Raw genomic sequence first — 18,577 nt, 5'->3', positions numbered from 1 at the left:
GCGGTACGCGGGCCTCTCACTGTTGTGGCCTCTCCCGTTGTGAAGCACAGGCTCCGGACGCGCAGGCTCAGCGGCCATGGCTCACGGGCCCAGCCGCTCCGCGGCATGTGGGATCTTCCCGGACCGGGGCACGAACCCGTGTCCCCTGCATCGGCGGGCGGACTCTCAACCACTGCGCCACCAGGGAAGCCCTGATTCAATTCTTAATCTGCTGCAGTCTGGGTTCTACTCCCAGCGCTCTACCAAACCTCTCACCTTTAGGTAATTGTCAAATTGAGTGTACATTTCCCAGGTTTTATTTGACCATTCTACTGTATTAAACACTGTTAACCACCTACTTTCCTTTTGGAAACATTTTTTATCCCACTCCTTCAGATCACTATTGTCTCCTGGTTCTCTTTCTACCTCTCTGAAAATTCCTTCCTGGGTTTCCTTCACAAGCTTCTCTTCCTGTGCCTGTCCTTTAATTTTTTTCCCAGATGGAAATAGTTTTATTTTTTCTGATTAAAAAAAGGTACATGTTTATTGTTAAAAATCAGGTCCTTTAGAAAATTATAAATAAAAACACAAAACTGAAACCCCACCACCACACAGAGGTAACTACCACTAACATTTTAATTTATATCCTTCTAGTCTTTAAAAATTATCATATATATCATATACAGTAATACAAATGGTATCATATTACAATATTTTTTCACAAATAAGATCTTTTATTTGTCACCATTAAAAGTCTGAATTTTAAACAGATTCTTGGACTGGCAGCTAATATCCATCAACTCATTCAACTTTAGCACCTGTCTCATCCCCAGTAGCTTTTCCAGAACTACTACCTTTTTTCCCCTTTTAAAATTTATTTATTTATTTATTTTTGGCTGTGTTGGGTCTTTGTTGCTGCGCGCGGGCTTCCTCTAGTTGTGGAGAGTGGGGGGCTATTCTTCGTTGTGGAGCACGGGCTCCAGGCACGTGGGCTCAGTAGTTGTGGCTCACAGGCTCTAGAGCGCAGGCTCAGTAGTTGTGGCACACGGGCTTAGTTGCTCCACGGCATGTGGGATCTTCCCGGACCAGGGCTCGAACCTGTGTCCCCTGCATTGGCAGGCAGATTCTTAACCACTGTGCCACCAGGGAAGTCCCAGAACTACTACCTTCACCATGTTGCTCCATGAGTTTTCCCAATTCAAACTTGGGCTTGTTCAGCATTTTTACTTTTCTAACAAAGACACCATGGAGCGGATAAATAGATTGGCAAGTGTTTTCTATGTCTTTTCCAATGCTGTCTGGAATCAATTTACTGACTACCTCTTTCAAGCCACTTGTCTGCACCTCTTGGGTCATGATTTCCGTCATCTTCTTCCGAATTTGGTGGACCTGCTGGTGCTGGGCATAAGAGGTCTTCCGAATCTGATTGTTGCATTTTTTAGTAAAACCCACACAGAACAGATGAAGCAAATAACCATCGGTAGTCTTGACGTCAACGTGAGCTTCAATCATGGTACTTTCTTCTTGGCTCCTTTTTTGCTGCCTTTTGTAAGGCGCTTGTTCTTGCTGACCGCCATGGTGTACAGTATTTTTTTACCAGCTTTTTTCCACTTTTTTCGTGGGCATCATTCCATATCAACGAATATAAGAACATTATTTTACATGGATACATAGGAGAACCCTGAATTTGGCCATTTACACAAGACACTGAGTTTTATGATCGAGGTGAAAATTTTGAGCCAAAAGTTTTGATAAATAACATTAATTTCTTTTTGGCGGCGCCCCATGGATTGCAGGATCTCAGTTCCCCCATCAGGGATTGAACCCGGGCCCCAGCAGTGAAAGAGTTGAGTCCTAACCACTGGACCGCCAGGGAATTCCCATTTAAAATATTTTTACAATACAAAAGCACTTAAACATAAATGAAATGAAAATGAAAAACAACTCTCCCTGCTGTCCCTGACTCCTGTTCTCCAGTTCTGCTCTCCAGAGACAACCAGTATTACAAGTTTCCTGAGGTCAAAGGTGTTGTTTGTTTTTTTTAATACATACTGCCAATTAGCTTCCCAGAAAGATTGTACAGATTTACACTCTCATCAACATTGCGTGCCTTCATCAATTTTTAAATATTCTGTCCTTGCCTCTTCACATTTTTCTTTCTACACTGTATGCTAATAATTCCCAAATCTCTAATTCTAGTCACACCCTCGAGCTCCAGGCCTGTATTTCCAGCTGCCTCCTGGACATTTGGATGTCCTACAGACACCCCAGATTTATCCAAATTGAACTCACTGTCTTCCCTCCCAAGCTCACTCTTCTTTCTGTAATTCAAATTTTGATTGGGGATACCGGCAATCCACATAGTTACCTACCTCAGAAACCTAGGAGTCATTTTATCTATTTTCTCTCTCTCCCATCAAATTGTAATAATAGCTAATAGTTACTGAGGACTTACTATTTGCACATATTTTATTTCATTGAATTCTCACAAAAGCCCCGGGGTAGCTTTTAGTCTTCTTTCCATTTTACAGAGGAGGAAAACTTGTTGGATAACATGCTCAAGGTTATACATCTAGGAAGCAATGATCTAAACCCAGGCAGCCTAAGTCCATAGCTCACACATTTAAGCCCTACACTATACTACCACCATATCTATCAGATACAACTCCTATCTATTTTATTTCCTCAGTCTCAGCCTTCTCTCTTCCCTTTTCTCCATTCCCACCACCATCATCTGATTCCAAGTACTACTGTATCAATAGATACTCATAATTGGTCACACTCAACTCAGATACATCTTCCATGTTGCTTGCAAAATAATCCTTCTAAAACACAAATCTGATCATGCCTTTGCGTGTGTGTGTGTGTGTGTGTGTGTGCGTGTGTTGTAGATCCTTCAGTGGCTTCTTATCGTCTACATTATAAAACCAAAGATCCTTTGCTTAATATAGAAGGATCATCCTCATCTGCCCATCCTCAGCCAGGCTACCTCTCTAAGCACTTCCACTACACAACCTGAATTGGTGATAATTGCCTAAAAATATCATGCTGTTTCTTATCTGGATGACTTTGCATATGCTATTCCCTCTGCAAGAAATTACCTTTCCCCATTTCCATTCCAGTTTGTCTTTTCATGTCTGTCAAATTCAGATGTTTCCTCCTCCAGGAAGCCTTCCTTAATTCCTCCACTTACTCATGTCCTATGTGCTGCTTGGAATATTCACTTATTTTGTATTTGTCACATTATATTAGTTTATTTACTTGTCTCCTTTTCTAAAACATTAACTCCTTGAGGGCGGGGACTCTCTTATTGAACTCTAGGTCTTTAGTGTTTAGCATGGTGCCTGACGCGTAAGTAGTTGCTTAGGAGATATCACTTAAATTGAATTAAATAACTTAACTGTGAAATTATAGGGCCTTGTACTCCGTTGAAAGAATTTCAGGTATCAATGATATGGGAAATTTTTTTTTGAGCAGAAGAGGGCTGGTGCAAGGAGGAGAAAGGATGACCTAAAATCACCACCTTTACTGTGGGCACTACCCTCTTCATGTGGGCCATGTGCCAATTAGTCATACAAATATTAGTATTTCTATAGATATTCTCATGTAGACACATATTCTATCTCCATTATGGGCTGTAAGCAACCTCAGAGCAGCGCCAAATTTGGAGTTTCGCAGAGTAGCGACAGAAGGTGTGAAATAAATGCCCTCAGTTTGCTGAGAAATGTAATATCCGAGTACACCTGAAATTAGCTTTTATGTGGTAACAAGTGGAGGATGAAGATATGCCCAAATTTTCCTGAAAAGTGAGAATGAGAAATCATCTTTGTATACCCCATCCTCGCTGCTTTCCTGACACCATAAGTAGCGCTCACTGAGTGCTCAATTGTGTGTGAGATGACTTGAAACTACCAGCGGCACAAGTGGCCGGGCTGCGTTTTAGGTTCTTAGTACCATTGTTGAAACCCCACCGTCGGGAAACCACCATTCTATTTTCGCGCAAAACCAGGACTTATTCAGGTCACGGGGCTTCGGCCTATCACTGTACGGTCCTAGCTTGCGGGGCAGTGCCCACTGCTGATTGATGCACAGTATAAGACAATTTCTTGGCTTGAGGAGCAGCGATTGGCGGATCTGCCCTGTAGTGCTTCCTAGGATACTGGGAGTGCGTATTGGAGACGCAGGTTCCGGGGCGGCCACAAACACTGCCCGGAAGTCTGAATGACGCCTCCTCGGTACAGGACTTCCAGCCGTCCGCTTCGCCGCTATTCAGGGTGCCGGGCCCCGGGCCGCGACGGCGTGCGCGTGCGCGCGTGCGTGCGTGGGCGCGCGTGCGCGGCGCCGCAGTCTGTGGGTTGGCTGGTTATTTTGCAAGCGGGAGGGGCCTTGCGCGCTCCTGCCTTCGGTCTCTGTCCCCCATCCCCCCTTCCCCGGTCCCGGTCTCTCCTTCGGAAAGATGTCGGACACGGCAGTAGCTGACACTCGGCGCCTTAACTCGAAGCCGCAGGACCTGACCGACGCTTACGGGCCGCCAAGTAACTTCCTGGAGATCGACATCTTTAACCCACAGACGGTGGGCGTGGGCCGCGCGCGCTTCACCACCTATGAGGTTCGCATGCGGGTGAGTCACGGGGTGAGGGAGACAGCTGAGGGAGGACCGGGCGACTGGGCGGGGAGGGCGGGGGTGGGCGGGGGGTGAGGCTGCCATAGGGAGGGCCAACGGTGGAGAAGACGCTGGAGGGGTCATTTGGGGGTTAGGGGCTTAATAGGTTTGCAGAGAGGTCTGCCCACTCGGTTGTGGCCCGAGGATACAGAAAACTCCTGAGGGGGGACATCGGACCGGCGTGAGGGAAAACAAGTACCCATGAGCAAGAAGTGAAGCATGGCTGGAGACGGTGGGGAAGGATGGAGAGGATTAGAGTGAGGAATCCCAGGAAATAGGAATCAGGACTGTAGCGACAGAAGGAGGGAAGGAGGAGTGGAAGAGGGCTGGGGGATGGAGAGCCAAGGCGATATGCTGCAGGGTCCCATAACTAAACTAGGTTGTGGGAAGTCAGTCTGAAGAAGGGGGACAGGAAGGCCCAGAGGAGCTTCTTCTTAATGAGGTCTCCGTGGATGATGGAGTTGAGCAAAGCCTAGATTAAAGGGAAGAGAGATTCCAGGAACGGGAGACAGGACAGTGGGCTTGGTGGAGCAGAAATAAGAAGGGGAGTCTCCTTGAGACTGAGTGCTTCCCAGACTTGTGTAGAATTAACATCTGAAGGAGAGAAGTGTTTCATGCTTAAGTTTTCTCAGGTACTACATGCTCACTGGAAAACCTGACCTTGCACTCGGATTGGCGGATTGTCAGTCGCTACCCTCCTCCTGGGCTGACCCTTTAGATTTGAAGTATCCAGAATATTTATTTCAATATTTACTGGCTCTCATTTGGCATTTCTGTATATGAATGGCCATTTGCTCTTTCTGCCCTAGATTAACCTTTTGGATTCATTATATTAGTCCCTAGTCTGTAGTTAACTTTAATATATGACATTTCAGGACTGCCCCAGGAGTGGTTTCTTCCAGTGTGCATTACAGAGGACTTTATTCTCTAGTTCTTAGTCCACGATGCAAGGATGGAATGTGCAGAGTACATGGTTTGCAGTTTCTTTGGCCCCATTGAAGTGGTTACAGGCAAAAAAGTTTGAGAGCCATTTCCTAATTTTCCTTATGTTTTCTTCTCAGACTAGAGGGCCAGAATATTCTCTATGGACAGCATGCTGCTCAAACAGCATTTGAAGACCTAAAAGAGTGTATGTGCTTTTATTTTTGAATGAATGAATTGAATGAGAGAGTGTGCTCTCCCACCTGGGCTTTGAAACCTAATTAAGAAGCGATGATCTCCAAATTCCAAGTTTGGCAAAGTCCAGACTGAAGAAAGAAACGCGAATAGAAAAAAATGAGAAAAACTTGTCTATATAAGAACTGTTTGAAATCATCTCTTTGGGGAAGAATGGACATTAGAGCCCTCAAAATATGATAAAAGCTGGGAACTGTTAATGGCAGAGAACTTAATTACCTGAGGAATCCTGGGCATAACTTGTTCAGTGTAAGAACTCTCTGCTGTGGGGTTTTGGAGACATTGTCTTGATGTATTACCCAAGAGCTGTAGGGATTATGAATGGAATTGTTCTCTACTTCAGGCATTCTAATAAAACAGGAACTGTTCATCTAGTGCCTACTGTGTGCCAGGCACTGAACTAGGTTTTAGTTTCTAAATCCTTACAAAAACACCATTTTACAGATAGAAAACTGAGGAGGAATGCAGTTTAAGTAATTTGCCCAAGTACACATAGCTAATAAGTGTCATGGTTGAGATTTGAACCCAGGTCCGTCTGACTCCAAAGCCCACCATACTCTTTCCACTACACTTTAGTCTCTTTGGCAATGCTTAGTTGCAAAACTTTAGTGTGCAAGATTTTTTTTTAACCCACTAAGTTTTTCATCAGTCTTTTCCACAATTACTAATTGTATAGTGATTGATGATAGGGTTGATGGCAGTTCCTAATTCTGTGGGTTTGAGTTAATTTGTATTTATGTTAATTTTGTATGGCCATATAGGCTTTTAATATTTTTCTTGAACTCTGTTTTGGGGAAAATTGGTGAAACCATTTGGTTTGAAATTGCTAATTTAAGTGACTGATCACGGTAGGCATTACAGGGAGCATGAGACTCAAGAGAATGGGCTTTGGGAATTAAGCATTGTGTATGGTAGAAGCAGATGGCACTGCCTTGTTTCTTTGTATAATAGCTCAGGGAAGGAATACCCACCCCAAGAAATAAGGAGTCTGGAGAGGTATTCTGGTGGCTTAACAAGATATGTATGGAACTTTTCAAATGTCAGTTGTCCTGTGGACTTGAACTTTGCTTCTTTCTCCCCTTTCCCTTGATTTTGTGTTGATCAGAGCCAAAGGACTCTATATGCTGTACTACACAATCGTGTCTCCCTCATATAATTTGTAGGTTGGAGTTGAGAGAGTATCCTAATACATAGTATCCCCTTCCTTAGATGGCTAGGTGCTGAGATGAAAGGCCATTACTGTCACCATCCTGTGGGGGTGGGGAAAGAATAGCATTTTTGTAAGTCAAAGGAGGAAGTTCACAAAATGGCAGTGGGTGGTTTTGCTGTGTCTTGGAAGAATCTACTCAGCACTTTTTTTCTTTTCTTAGATCCTTCTGTTGGCTTCTGTAAAGGCCTACTGGTTAAGGTTCTACTGTTTGAGGATCACAGTATTTGTAATGAACTCTGGTGGAAACCTGGAATCTCATGATACTGAAGGGCTTTTTTTCTTGAATGATTATTTTTACTCTCAGCTTTTTTGAGATATAATTGACAGATAACTTTGTGTAGGTTTGAGGTATAGAATGTGATGATTTGATACACATATATACTTTGTGCAGGATTCTGAGAATGTTCTCTATAATGGCTTATTGTGAATAGGTAATACGTGCACATGGTACAAAATTCAAAAGGTATAAAAATGATATACTATAGTTATTGAAAAAAATCTGTGTATAAGTGGACCCATGCGGTTCAAACCTGTGTTGTTCAAGTGTCAACTGTACTGTAAAAATGAAGTCTCCCTCTCTCCCTCTGCCTTCCAGAGGTTCCCCTTTCTGAAGAAACCACTGTTTCCATTTTCTTATTTATTCTTCTAAAAAATAGTTTAGGTAATAAGATATTACTTTACATATATCTCACTCCACTTCAACCCATTGACATTCCTGGGACCTTGATCCTGAGTAGAGTTGTAACTAATGTAAGTTGGCCAGTTATTTGGCTTTTGATGCCCTATACCTAGAGCTAGATCCTGAAAAGACAGTTTCCAGACTTGAGGACTACAAAGCATGACATAGTGAGGAATGTGTGAAGCTCTAGCATAGCTCCAGTGCTCTTTACCTGCTCTGAGTTAGCTGTGGAGAAAGGAGAGAAACTAGCTCCTTTTTTTCCCATCTGCTGATTTGAATTGACTGGTGGGAAATATAGTCAGTATTAATACATTTGTTTGGCCATTTCTACTTAGAACTTGTAGATAGGAGTGAGGATCAGGGCTTTTTGTTTGTCGGAGGTTCCTGTTGCCATTGGAGCCTTGGGAAAATTCTCAGTGATTAAGATGTGGGAATAAGCCGATTTATATCAGGGAGCGAGCCATGGTAAGCCAACTTAATGTAAGTGCTATTTCTGCTGCACTTTCTGGATAAGGAAAGGGTAAACAGATACATAGGGCCACTATTAATCAATTGAGTATTTACTGAGTAACTTGCATAATCTGCATTTAGGGAGATGCAGCAGTAGTCATGGCTCCCGATTTCAATGAAATTATAATTTAGTTAGGTAGCAAGACTAACATAATGCTTGAAACAGTGGTGTGTCAGGCAGTACTAAAGTCTGTGTGTCATAGGAGTTCAGAGGAGAGGGAGACCAATAAATTAAACTGGTGTTGTCAGGACAGATTTCCTGGATGAAGTGGGACTTGAGCTGGGCTTGTAGAATGGAGAGGATTTGGACAGGAAAAGCAGAGGAAAGCATACTTTGGAGGTGCTTATCTCTTGTTGTTTCCAGGGAACTTAAATTCACTTTTCAACTGAAAATGTAATGCATGCATATGATAAATTCAAATTGCACAATGAAAAATGTGACCTACCCATTCCAGTTGTCTAGTCTTATTCTCCAAAGTCAATCATTGTTATCAGTATTTTTTCATAAATATTTAATTCATAAATATAAATATATATACATATACATATCCCTTTTAAAAACAAATAGAGGCAGGCCGTATATACTGTCGTGTGCCTTGATTTTAATGCTTAATATCTTTCTATACTGGGACATATATATCTTTTGTATTCTTTTCATAGTTGTATTCCACTGTACAAGTGTACCATAATTTATTTAACCAGTTATCTGTTGATAGACATTAATTATTATTACAAATGAGAAAATTCAGTGAAAACCTTTGTACATACATATTTATGTACAACTTCAAGTCTATTTGTGGATAAATTCTAAGCAGCAAGGGACTTCTAATCACCACCTGTGACAAGGCTGGATGTGGTAAGGATTGGTATTCACCTGGTGGTGTTTTGAAAGGGTTCTAGGAACATGGTCCATAGGAGCTGTTTCTTTCTTAAGACCTGTCCAAGTGGTTGTGATAGGTGGCCATCACAGGCTGACATTTCTTACCATCTCTCTTCTCTCACATTCTTTCTTCCCTGTAGACAAACCTACCTATCTTCAAGCTGAAGGAGTCCTGTGTACGACGGCGCTACAGTGACTTCGAGTGGCTAAAAAATGAGTTGGAGCGAGATAGTAAGGTATGGCCCTGTTTCCTGTGTGGCACCCTTGGGAGAGGAGATCTGCATAGGTTTATAAAATCTTGAAGGCAACAGAGAGGGTGAACACACTCTGTCTACCAAATCCCAATATATTGGATCTGGGTGATACCCTTTGAAACTTGAAAGTGGTAAGTTCAGGAGCAATTGTAAAGAAAAACTATTAGTTGACTTAGTGGCTAGAAAAGTCATACAACTTAATTCCTTTAGGTGCTAAAAATGGAAAGTGTAGCTAAATTTTTGGATGGTAGTGGACTGTCAAAGAAAGTGAAGAATATTTGGAGTTTACTTCCTTTCTTTTGAGATGGTAAACCTGTCCTCCCACAGAAACAGAACTGGATTAATTTTTGACCTGAGCCACCCCCTGACTGTTCTTATGACCTCAGTTCTTACAAGTTGCTGAACTATGGCATAGGATGGACCCTATGCCTAATAGGAAATGAAGTGTGTAGTGCTTTACCACCTTATTCCGTCTCTGTGCTCTCCCGTGTGACTGATATTTTGCGTCTGCCTACAGATTGTAGTACCACCACTGCCTGGGAAAGCCTTGAAGCGGCAGCTCCCTTTTCGAGGAGATGAAGGGATCTTTGAGGAGTCCTTTATTGAAGAAAGGAGGCAGGGCCTCGAACAGTTTATTAACAAGTAAGCCAAGTTCCTGGGGATTCCTTTTGCTACTTTTGCCACTTTGGTCTTTCTATATGTTTCGTCTCTTTCCTCTTTTGTAATGAGTAATATGATGTGGTGCCGATTGTGTGCTGGGCTCACTGGACAGTAAAACTCCATTCCTTTGAGCAGAATTCCGATCCTGTACCTCAGGGCCTGAGAAAGCGCTGCATGTTGGATGTGTCTAGGGATTTCCCCCACCTTACACCTCTATCCCCTTCCCTTCTGCAATATTAGGGTTGAAGTGGTACCCTGCTGCTGTCCTCTACTTGCTTGAACTTCAGGGCTGACTTTGCCCTTCTTCCCCTGTCCACATCCACAGCGCTGTCCCTCTGCAAATTCTCTCTGATCCCAGATACAACTGATAACCATCTTGGTCTCTTTATAGAATTGCTGGGCACCCACTGGCTCAGAACGAACGCTGCCTACACATGTTCCTGCAGGAGGAGGCAATTGACAGGAACTACGTCCCTGGGAAGGTGCGCCAGTAGGAGCCCCTCTCACCACTTGCCCTCTACTTTCCTGCTGAAATGACATTGGTTTTTACACTAAGCCTCTCTCTCTCTCTCTTTGATCTGAAGTTGGCTCTCCATCCCCTGGCCTGATAGACTGTCTGGCATTGTGTTCCTTGGTACCTGACTATACCATGGGCACTCTGCTAGGATCCTCTCCTCTGAGGAGAGGTGGGAAACCACAGGCAGATGCCCTTTGCTTGGGGTTGGGGGGTGGGTGGGGGGATTGGACTGGAAGGCAATTTCTTGGGCATTTACCCATGCCAGAAGGCTAACCTTGTGGGGGGCGGGTCTTGTGCTGGTGGGGCACTTGGGTACATACTGATGCTGCAAGTCCAGGGGATTTTTCTTACTCTTAGGTTTAACCAGGAACACTGAGCAGGGAAAGACCCTGCCTTTCCTACCTGCATGAACTTTTTTCCTTGTGGGGAAGGTGGCAGAGACCGAAAAGCTCTCGTTTTCTCTAGGCCCGTTCCCAGTTTTCTCAAGAGTTTCTTTTGTTGTACTTTCTCTCTCCCTTGTTGCTTTTCATGGCAGTAATTCTAGAGTCTAAGCAGTCTGTTGTGTGGAGCAAGGTGTGTGGGTTTTCTAGGCCCATCATCATGGCTGCTTCAGAGTCAGAAGAAAGCCATAGGGCGGTTGGGGAGCTCCTGTTGCCTAGCCCCTTTCCTTTGTGGCTCCCCGCTCTGGCTGCCTATTCTCGCTCACCAGCAGGTGAGTCAGAATGGGCTGGGCCGGCAGTTCTCCCTCCCCAAGCCCTTGCTACTTTTATGGGTTAGCTTTGCAGATTTGGAGGCTTGAGGGCTAGGGGAAACTCACCACTACCAGGTAACTCCCTGAAGGGTGGGAGTGGATCATTTTCTAGGTACCTCCCAGTGGTAGGGAAGGGCATCACCACTCTCTTCCTTCCATTCTCCCTTCCCCCCATCCCATTTAGTGCTGCCACAAGACAGAAAACACATGAACAAACCACACAGTCTCTGACTTCTCCTAAGCACTTTGAGCTATTGATGGGGCTTAGGGGCAAGAGTTGTCGCTGCCCTCCCCAGCTTGGTCACAGGGTTATTGAACTGCCTGCACTTGTTTCCCATGGAACCCCAGCATTCTCCCCGGAAGCTGAGCTAGGGTTAGCACCTGGGTATAGATTTCTTAAAACTTAGAGTCTGAGGCAGCTTCTTGAGGCTGGCGACTTTCCTGGGCTTCTGTCTGGGATGTAGTGGTTTGTTTGCTGGGGCCCGATATCTGTCCCAGGTGGTGGGATGGGAGCAGGTTAACTCTGGTGTCAGGTCAAAAGTGGGGCTCTTTGCTTAGACACCCTATCATGGAAGGACTGGAATTCTTTATATAGGGTCCTGAGGAAAAGGATTACTGATTCTGACAAGACCCTGATCGGAGAGATTAGGATTGGATTTTGATATGGGGTTTGGAGTCCATCTAAATGTTGAAGTTCCCTGACACAGATCAGCTCTTCAGCTGCCGGGCCTGTGCCAGGGGCTGAGCAGCCCCTAGAGTGAGGCTCTGCTCCCTTTCCCACCTTCCCAGTGTCGGTGTTGTTGCTGCCTTTTTCATTTGTATCCTCTGTTACTGACTTTTTTTAAAAAAAGATTTCTCCTTTCATTGTGCACAAGTGCTGAGAGCCTGAGGCCCCATTTCTGCTGTGTATATATCCTGACTCGGGGCTTTTATTCAGCAAAATGTTCATTCTTCTGTCAGACAATGTCATATTCAACTCTGTTCATATTAAACCACTGTGAAGCAAGCCTCTGTTTTCCTGCTTAAGTTGTAAATTTAGTATTTTTTAGTTTCTAGGATATTCTGGGTATTGTGCAGAAATTATACAACATGGTCAATGTCCTGAAGTGATAAGTAATTTTTACATTTAAATTTAAAAAAAAGCAGAATCCTAGCTGCCTGTAGCAGTATTTACCTATCTTTCTTGCAACATGCAATTGACTTTGTCACAGAGGTAATGCATCTGCTTGCAGGAAGTAGCCATAGGTCTCAGTAACTGTGGTTTGGGTCAGATTTAGTAGATTTGGTTTTTAAGCTTGTGGGTGTGTGCTAATTTGGGCAAAATATATTTATTGTGTGTGTGTGTATAGGTGTATGTATATGCTATCTGTGTACATAAATACGTTTGTGTATATGCTCATCCTCCGACACACCCTCACACCCCTTACAAACACTATTTCTTTCATGGGCTTTTTACCTCAATTGAGCTGTTTTTCTTTCACATAGATTTGATGCAGGCAGAAAGGTGAGTGAACTCTGAGAATTTTTGATGGATGGATATTTTCACTTGACCAGTGGATTCTGAAATGGCTTCATCCACAAAGTGGGTTTTGGGAAAGGTTTGGGATGAGAGGTTAGGTAGGAATCTTGACATTTGGGGAGTCCAAGGTAGTTTTAATCATGTAGTTGAGTGTGGAAAGAAGGTATAGAAAGTGATGTGGTCAAAACATTATGAATTAAGATGACTTAACAATGGTATTTGGGTACAAGTAGAAGAGTGGGGGCTGAATTGAAGAAGTTAAGAGGTTTTGGTAGTTCAGGAATTAGATGACTAAAGATATATGAGAGGATAGGGAAGAATAGCTGTTTCTGTGAGATAAGAGAAAGGAAGAGTAATAAGAGAAATGCAACCTTCACAGGCAGCAGTGTTGGAGAATGAATAGAGAATAACTAGAAAAAGCAGCTGTAAAATAAAATATTAAGCTGGGCTGTGATGGGGTGGGGTGCTTGAGGTAAAATAAAATGATTACATTCTCTTTCTTCAAAGACCTTATACTTCTTATACTTTAGTTCAGGAGATATCTAAACAAGACAAAAAAATGCTAGAGACAAAATAAGAGGTCCAGATGCATCTAGTTAGTTGTCTAAACTTTTTAAATATCAGGTAAATTCCCTCTTTGGAGTCAAATGTAACTGGGTCCTGAAAGAACCCCAAATCCAAGCTCATCAACACTGAGAAGGAGAAGCATACTTTTATAAGGAATTCAAGTTTATGCATGCATCTAGGCATTTACTACTAATTAATCCCCTTTATCCATAGCACAGAAAGCAGCTCAATCTTTCACTGGGACCTGGGGGACAGAGGCTAACAAAAATTTTTGAACATAGTAGCTAGAACCAAAAGAAGTCTAAATCCTCACATTCCACAGATGCCTTATCCACCCTTTGAACCATTCTTTGAGATGAGTTGAGCTAGTAAAGGGTGGGAGAGGTGGACAGCATTCAGGCTTCTCTGGAGTTTTTGTTGGATGAGGTGTCCTATTTAAGACACTTCCATCTTCAAATACATGCTGTAATAATTTAAGTAAAATTACTTTTTTGCTTTGGAAATGCAGACCAGCTGCTCACTGAAATGGATATTTCTTCCCATCCTTGAGGACTGTTGAGTCATCTCTGGTCTTCTCTTCTTAGACACAATAACAGTTCTAAGTTTCCCTCACTTCACTCATTTTTAACCCTTTTATCTTTATTATTCTTAAATCTCTCCAAGGTCCTCATATGTCCCTAAGTCATAGTGTCTAAAACTGGACACCACTTTAATTATACCCTGAAGTTTAGGTGGTTGTTAGTCCATTTATACTTCGCAGTGTTCAAGTTTACTTTTAAAATGTAAACACTTTGTGACTAATTTAGCTTGTGGTTCTCTGCCACTCCCTTCCCGACCACCCACCACCCCTCATTCTTCTTATCTGTTTTTTTGCCTTGTACAAAAAAAATTGTTCCCTATTTTACTTTTATTTTCTCTCTCCCTCCTGTCTGTCTGTCTACCTGTCTATCTATCTGTCTGTCTCTGCTATTGACAACAGGAAAGTCATTCCTTACAAAACAGACAAAATGGGGGTAATTATTCACATTATACAGAATAAAGGATTCTTTAAATCATGACAGGGTTTCTTTAAATAGGTGCTTCCTATGGCGGTTTTAAGTGTTTGTATATAGATCAACAACTACTTAATGTAGAGAAACTGAAGGTAAAGGATTAAGAGGCACTGCCAATTGAAGAACAATCAGAAATTGGATAAAACAGTAGTTCTTAAGTGAACAGTAAAATAGTTAGATTCACAGAAATTTATGCATTACTTTTCAAGAAAATTGTTATGCCAATAATTTCTTTCATCTAGATACAGTCCTTTTGATCATCTGTGCTAGTAGAGGGATATACTTTTTTATTTTGTTATGCATTTTCTAAAATTTAAATATAGGGATGTCTGATATTCATAAGACTTAAAAAATATTCCCTAATACGTCATCAGAATAAAGACTCAGGAAAATCTGAAAAGTAGTAGAAAGAGTAATAGGCCTGGAATAGAAACCTGGGTTCTGGAGCTGGCTATGCTATTAGCTGGCTATAGCACCTTAGGCAAATTGCTTCACCACTCTGGGCCTGTTTTCTCGGCTTTAAAGTGAGGGGATTTGACTAAATGATATCTGAGGTATCTTAAATCTCTAATGCTTATGATTTCTAACCCTTGCCAAGGAGTTGAGAAACCCTGGAGGTGATGCCACCAAAAAGGTGAAAGCACAATTTCCCTGTGTGATGGAGTTTGCTGTAGTGCAGTTAGTTTTCTCTCCCAGAAATGAAAGACTCTTCACTTATCCTGATTAGATTTTGTTTGCCTGTATCCTGTTGTGTCAAATCATGAGTACCCCCATTGAATCTCCGTGGTGATTTGATTTACAGCTGCCCTAATTTTATCATAGGTCTTCTAGCTGAAATTTTTATTTATTATTATTTTTTTAATTAAAAAAATATTTTTTGGCCACACAGCATGCAGGATCTTAGTTCCCCAACCAGGGATCGAACCTGCGCCCCCTGCAGTAGAAGGGCAGAGTCTTAACCACTGGACCACCAGGGAAGTCCCTAGCCGAAATTTTTAAATGAAATAGTCACCTCATAACTATATGTAATTATTCTTATCTAAAATATATAAATTATAACGATCTGATTATAAAATATATAAATTATAACTTGATCTGATTTAAAATATATAAATTATAACGATCTGATTACAAAATTATAACTATTACAAAAAATTACAGTATTATAAATTATAACTTGATCTGATTATAAAAGTGCCTATTTTGTTAAAATGTTTTATTGTGATAAAGTTCAAAAGTAATTAATGCTAATTGACAAAATTGAAACAAAACATAAATATGTAGAAAGTGAGATTTCTCCTTATTCCCTAATCCTATTCCCATTCCTCAAGAATAACTTAATTTGGTATGTGTCTTCCTAGACTTTTTTCTATGCACAAATATATGTATATGAATATATACGTATATTCATACACACATATACAATCATCGAATATATAGTTTTTTGAAAACAAAATGGGATATTTTATGTAGTATTTTGCAACTTTATCACTTTGTAATATAGTGTGGACTTCCTCTCACATTAGTACATGGAAATTTACCTCATTTTTAAAATAACATTTCATAGTGTAGTTGTATCATCAGCCACTATTATAAGTAACGCTGCATACAACCTTGCTCGTGTGTTTTAAGTGTTTCTGTAGGATAGATTTTGAGAGAAGGAATTCCTGGGTCAAAGGATGTGTGCATTTTAGATTTTGATAGGTACTACTAAGCTACTTTCTTAAAAAGTGCCGTTTAGGGCTTCCCTGGTGGCGCAGTGGTTGAGGGTCCGCCTGCCGATGCAGGGGACACGGGTTCGTGCCCCGGTCCGAGAAGATCCCACATGCCGCGGAGTGGCTGGGCCCGTGAGCCATGGCCGCTGAGCCTGCGCGTCCGGAGCCTGTGCTCCGCAACGGAAGAGGCCACAATAGTGAGAGGCCCGCGTACCGCAAAAAAAAAAAAAAAAGTGCCGTTTAGATTCCCACTTACAGCAAATGAGAATTTCTGTTTCTTCCCAAGAGTGGAGAAATTCCTGTTTCCCTATAAATAGTTTTTTTGCCAAAAGTGGGAAAATATTAAACAATTCATAATTATCCAAACTCGTTGGTGGAAGTGGTATTTCTTAGTTTTAATCTGCATTTTCTGGCATATTTAGTTGTAATGATACCACTATCAGGTTTTCAAAAATTTCTCCACACATTTCATTTTAGTTGTTCTAGAAGCAGTATTTATTACTGCTAATTGAGTATCCCTACACTCCTCGCTATAGAAAAACCAATAATCTCAATTAAAGGCCCTGGATGTTCCTAGCCTTCTTCCCACCTAAATTTGGGGGAAATGAAACAACTAGCCCAGTGGCAAAGCAACATATCTGAGGCATTCTCATGACCAATACTTTTCTCAGGCTGGCACTCGTTGAGGCCAATCCCAGAGCAGCACTGACAGCTCAACCACAGGCTCATCTGACCTCAGGGCCAACCTTCTTGGAAACTCGGGGAGATATCACTTTGCCTCTTGGGCCACGATTCCTCCAGCTTGGATCTCCTTTTCGGTTATTTCTCCCAGATCCAAACCTTAGATTACAGGTAGGGACGGGACAAGGACAGTGACGTAGATCGAGACGGCGACTGAAATAGGAAGCCGACTTACCAGGCCTTGGCTCTTCTGGTTGGCTACCCACACGTCAGTCAGAAATGAGCAAACTTTTAGTTGGTCTTACGCAACGGGAAGCACATACTCTCCTCTGATTGGCTTCTTAATCGAGGGGGTGGGCCATAGGGAGACCTGCTGGTTGGCTGGAATGGAAGACCAATGGGGACCCTGTGGCGCTGCTTTCGAAAGCAAAGCCTTCCTCTCGGCACTTGGAAGAGTCGGCGGGGTTGCCTCGGAGCTCCTTCGGCTTGTTTGGTAATTGCCTGCACCCCGCAACCTAGCTACCCTCTAATCCCCACCCCCACCCCACCACCCCAGGCCCTGTCACGCTTCGGCGTCTTAGAGTGTCTCCGGGTGTGCCGCCGCGACTCTGGCTGTAGTCTCCATGTATAGCACTTAGCCTGCAGGGCTCCTTCCACCACCGCCAGCCCGGAGCTCTTCCTCTGATGCGGCCCAGGGAGTGGGGGTCGGGGACCCGGACTGGGGCAAGAATTTGCTGGCAACAGGAAGAGGTTTGTGACGCCGGAAGCGGGAGAGGCTGAGCTGTGTGGCGGTGAAGGCCTTTGAATTAATCCCAGGAAGGGAGCAGGAGGTGCCTGACTCAGAAAGTTCCGCCATCCAGGCGGTCACCACCGTTTGAGCCATCCATTCCCTCCGTCGCCTGATTTCACCCCTCGTCGCTTCTTCCTAGACTCATCAGCTCCAGAAGCCCTGCAGCAAATACACTGGCCCTCTCAGCCTGGATTCAGAGCCAGTGCCCTTTCTTTCTCAGTGTCAATGGACCTGACCTCGTTGCTTTATTCCTTTTCCCCAATAATTTTTAATTACACTAGTACATTTTCCTTGGGGGGAAAAAAACCCTCAAAACATTATACAAGGATAGTGCTAAAGTACACGCTGGCCATTACCCACAATCCTAGTCCTCTTCCCCTTCCCAAAGGTCAGCAGTTTGGTATGTATCCTGGTAGCCTTCCAGGTTTTTTTCTTTAAGAAAATGTGTCGTGTCTTTATTTCTACAAAAAGTATACCATACTGTACATATCCTGAAAGTTTTTCATTAAATGTTTTGGAAACATTTTAATTTCACTACATCAAGATTTACTTCACTTTAAAAAAATGTGGCATAATACATCATAGAATGGCTACTAAATGGTTTATTTAACCATTCCTTATCGATAGGCTACTAGATTTTTCCAATTTTTTTGCTTTTACAAGGAGTCCTGCTATGAACATTCCTGACATGACTTTTTTGTCAGGGTTTCTCTCGGGAAGTGGTTCTCAAACTTTTTTTTTTTTTTTTTTGCGGTACGCGGGCCTCTCACCTCTGTGGCCTCCCCCGCTGCGGAGCCCAGGCTCCGGACGCACAGGCTCAGCGGCCATGGCTCATGGGCCCAGCCGCTTCGCGGCACGTGGGATCCTCCCAGACCGGGGCACGAACCCGCGTCCCCTGCATCGGCAGGCAGACTCTCAAACACTGCGCCACCAGGGAAGCCCTGTTCTCAAACTTTTTGATGTCAGGACCCCTT

At 43.0% G+C, this 18,577-nt stretch overlaps 1 protein-coding gene and 1 non-coding gene across 2 annotated transcripts; one reads left to right on the top strand and one right to left on the bottom strand.

Moving 5' to 3' along the window:
- The first annotated feature begins 4,298 nt into the window (after positions 1-4,298).
- Positions 4,299-12,285, top strand: SNX12 (sorting nexin 12). The gene is made up of 4 exons (XM_029241498.1): positions 4,299-4,600; positions 9,238-9,333; positions 9,869-9,993; positions 10,403-12,285. Exons 1-4 carry the CDS (start codon positions 4,436-4,438, stop codon positions 10,503-10,505), a joined length of 489 nt encoding a protein of 162 aa, XP_029097331.1. The 5' UTR covers positions 4,299-4,435; the 3' UTR covers positions 10,506-12,285.
- Positions 12,286-15,321: 3,036 nt separating this feature from the next.
- On the bottom strand, positions 15,322-15,394 carry TRNAR-UCU. The gene has a single exon. It is a non-coding gene; the product is annotated as a tRNA-Arg (tRNA).
- Between the last annotated feature and the right edge of the window lie 3,183 nt (positions 15,395-18,577).

This window comes from Monodon monoceros, unplaced genomic scaffold (genome assembly GCF_005190385.1).
Source record: "Monodon monoceros isolate NGI ecotype Baffin Bay Population unplaced genomic scaffold, NGI_Narwhal_1 Super_Scaffold_22, whole genome shotgun sequence".
Lineage (NCBI taxonomy): Eukaryota > Metazoa > Chordata > Mammalia > Artiodactyla > Monodontidae > Monodon > Monodon monoceros.
The sequence above is the reverse complement of the archived record's forward strand: the minus strand, read 5'-3'. Positions and strand labels throughout refer to the sequence as shown.

Excerpts from the sequence above, each read along its gene's own strand:
- SNX12 (XM_029241498.1), top strand. The coding sequence starts at position 4,436 with ATGTCGGACACGGCAGTAGCTGACACTCGGCGCCTTAACTCGAAGCCG. Across the intron at positions 9,334-9,868 it reads AGTTGGAGCGAGATAGTAAG|ATTGTAGTACCACCACTGCC; the intron begins GTATGGCCCTGT and ends GTCTGCCTACAG. Across the intron at positions 9,994-10,402 it reads CTCGAACAGTTTATTAACAA|AATTGCTGGGCACCCACTGG; the intron begins GTAAGCCAAGTT and ends GTCTCTTTATAG.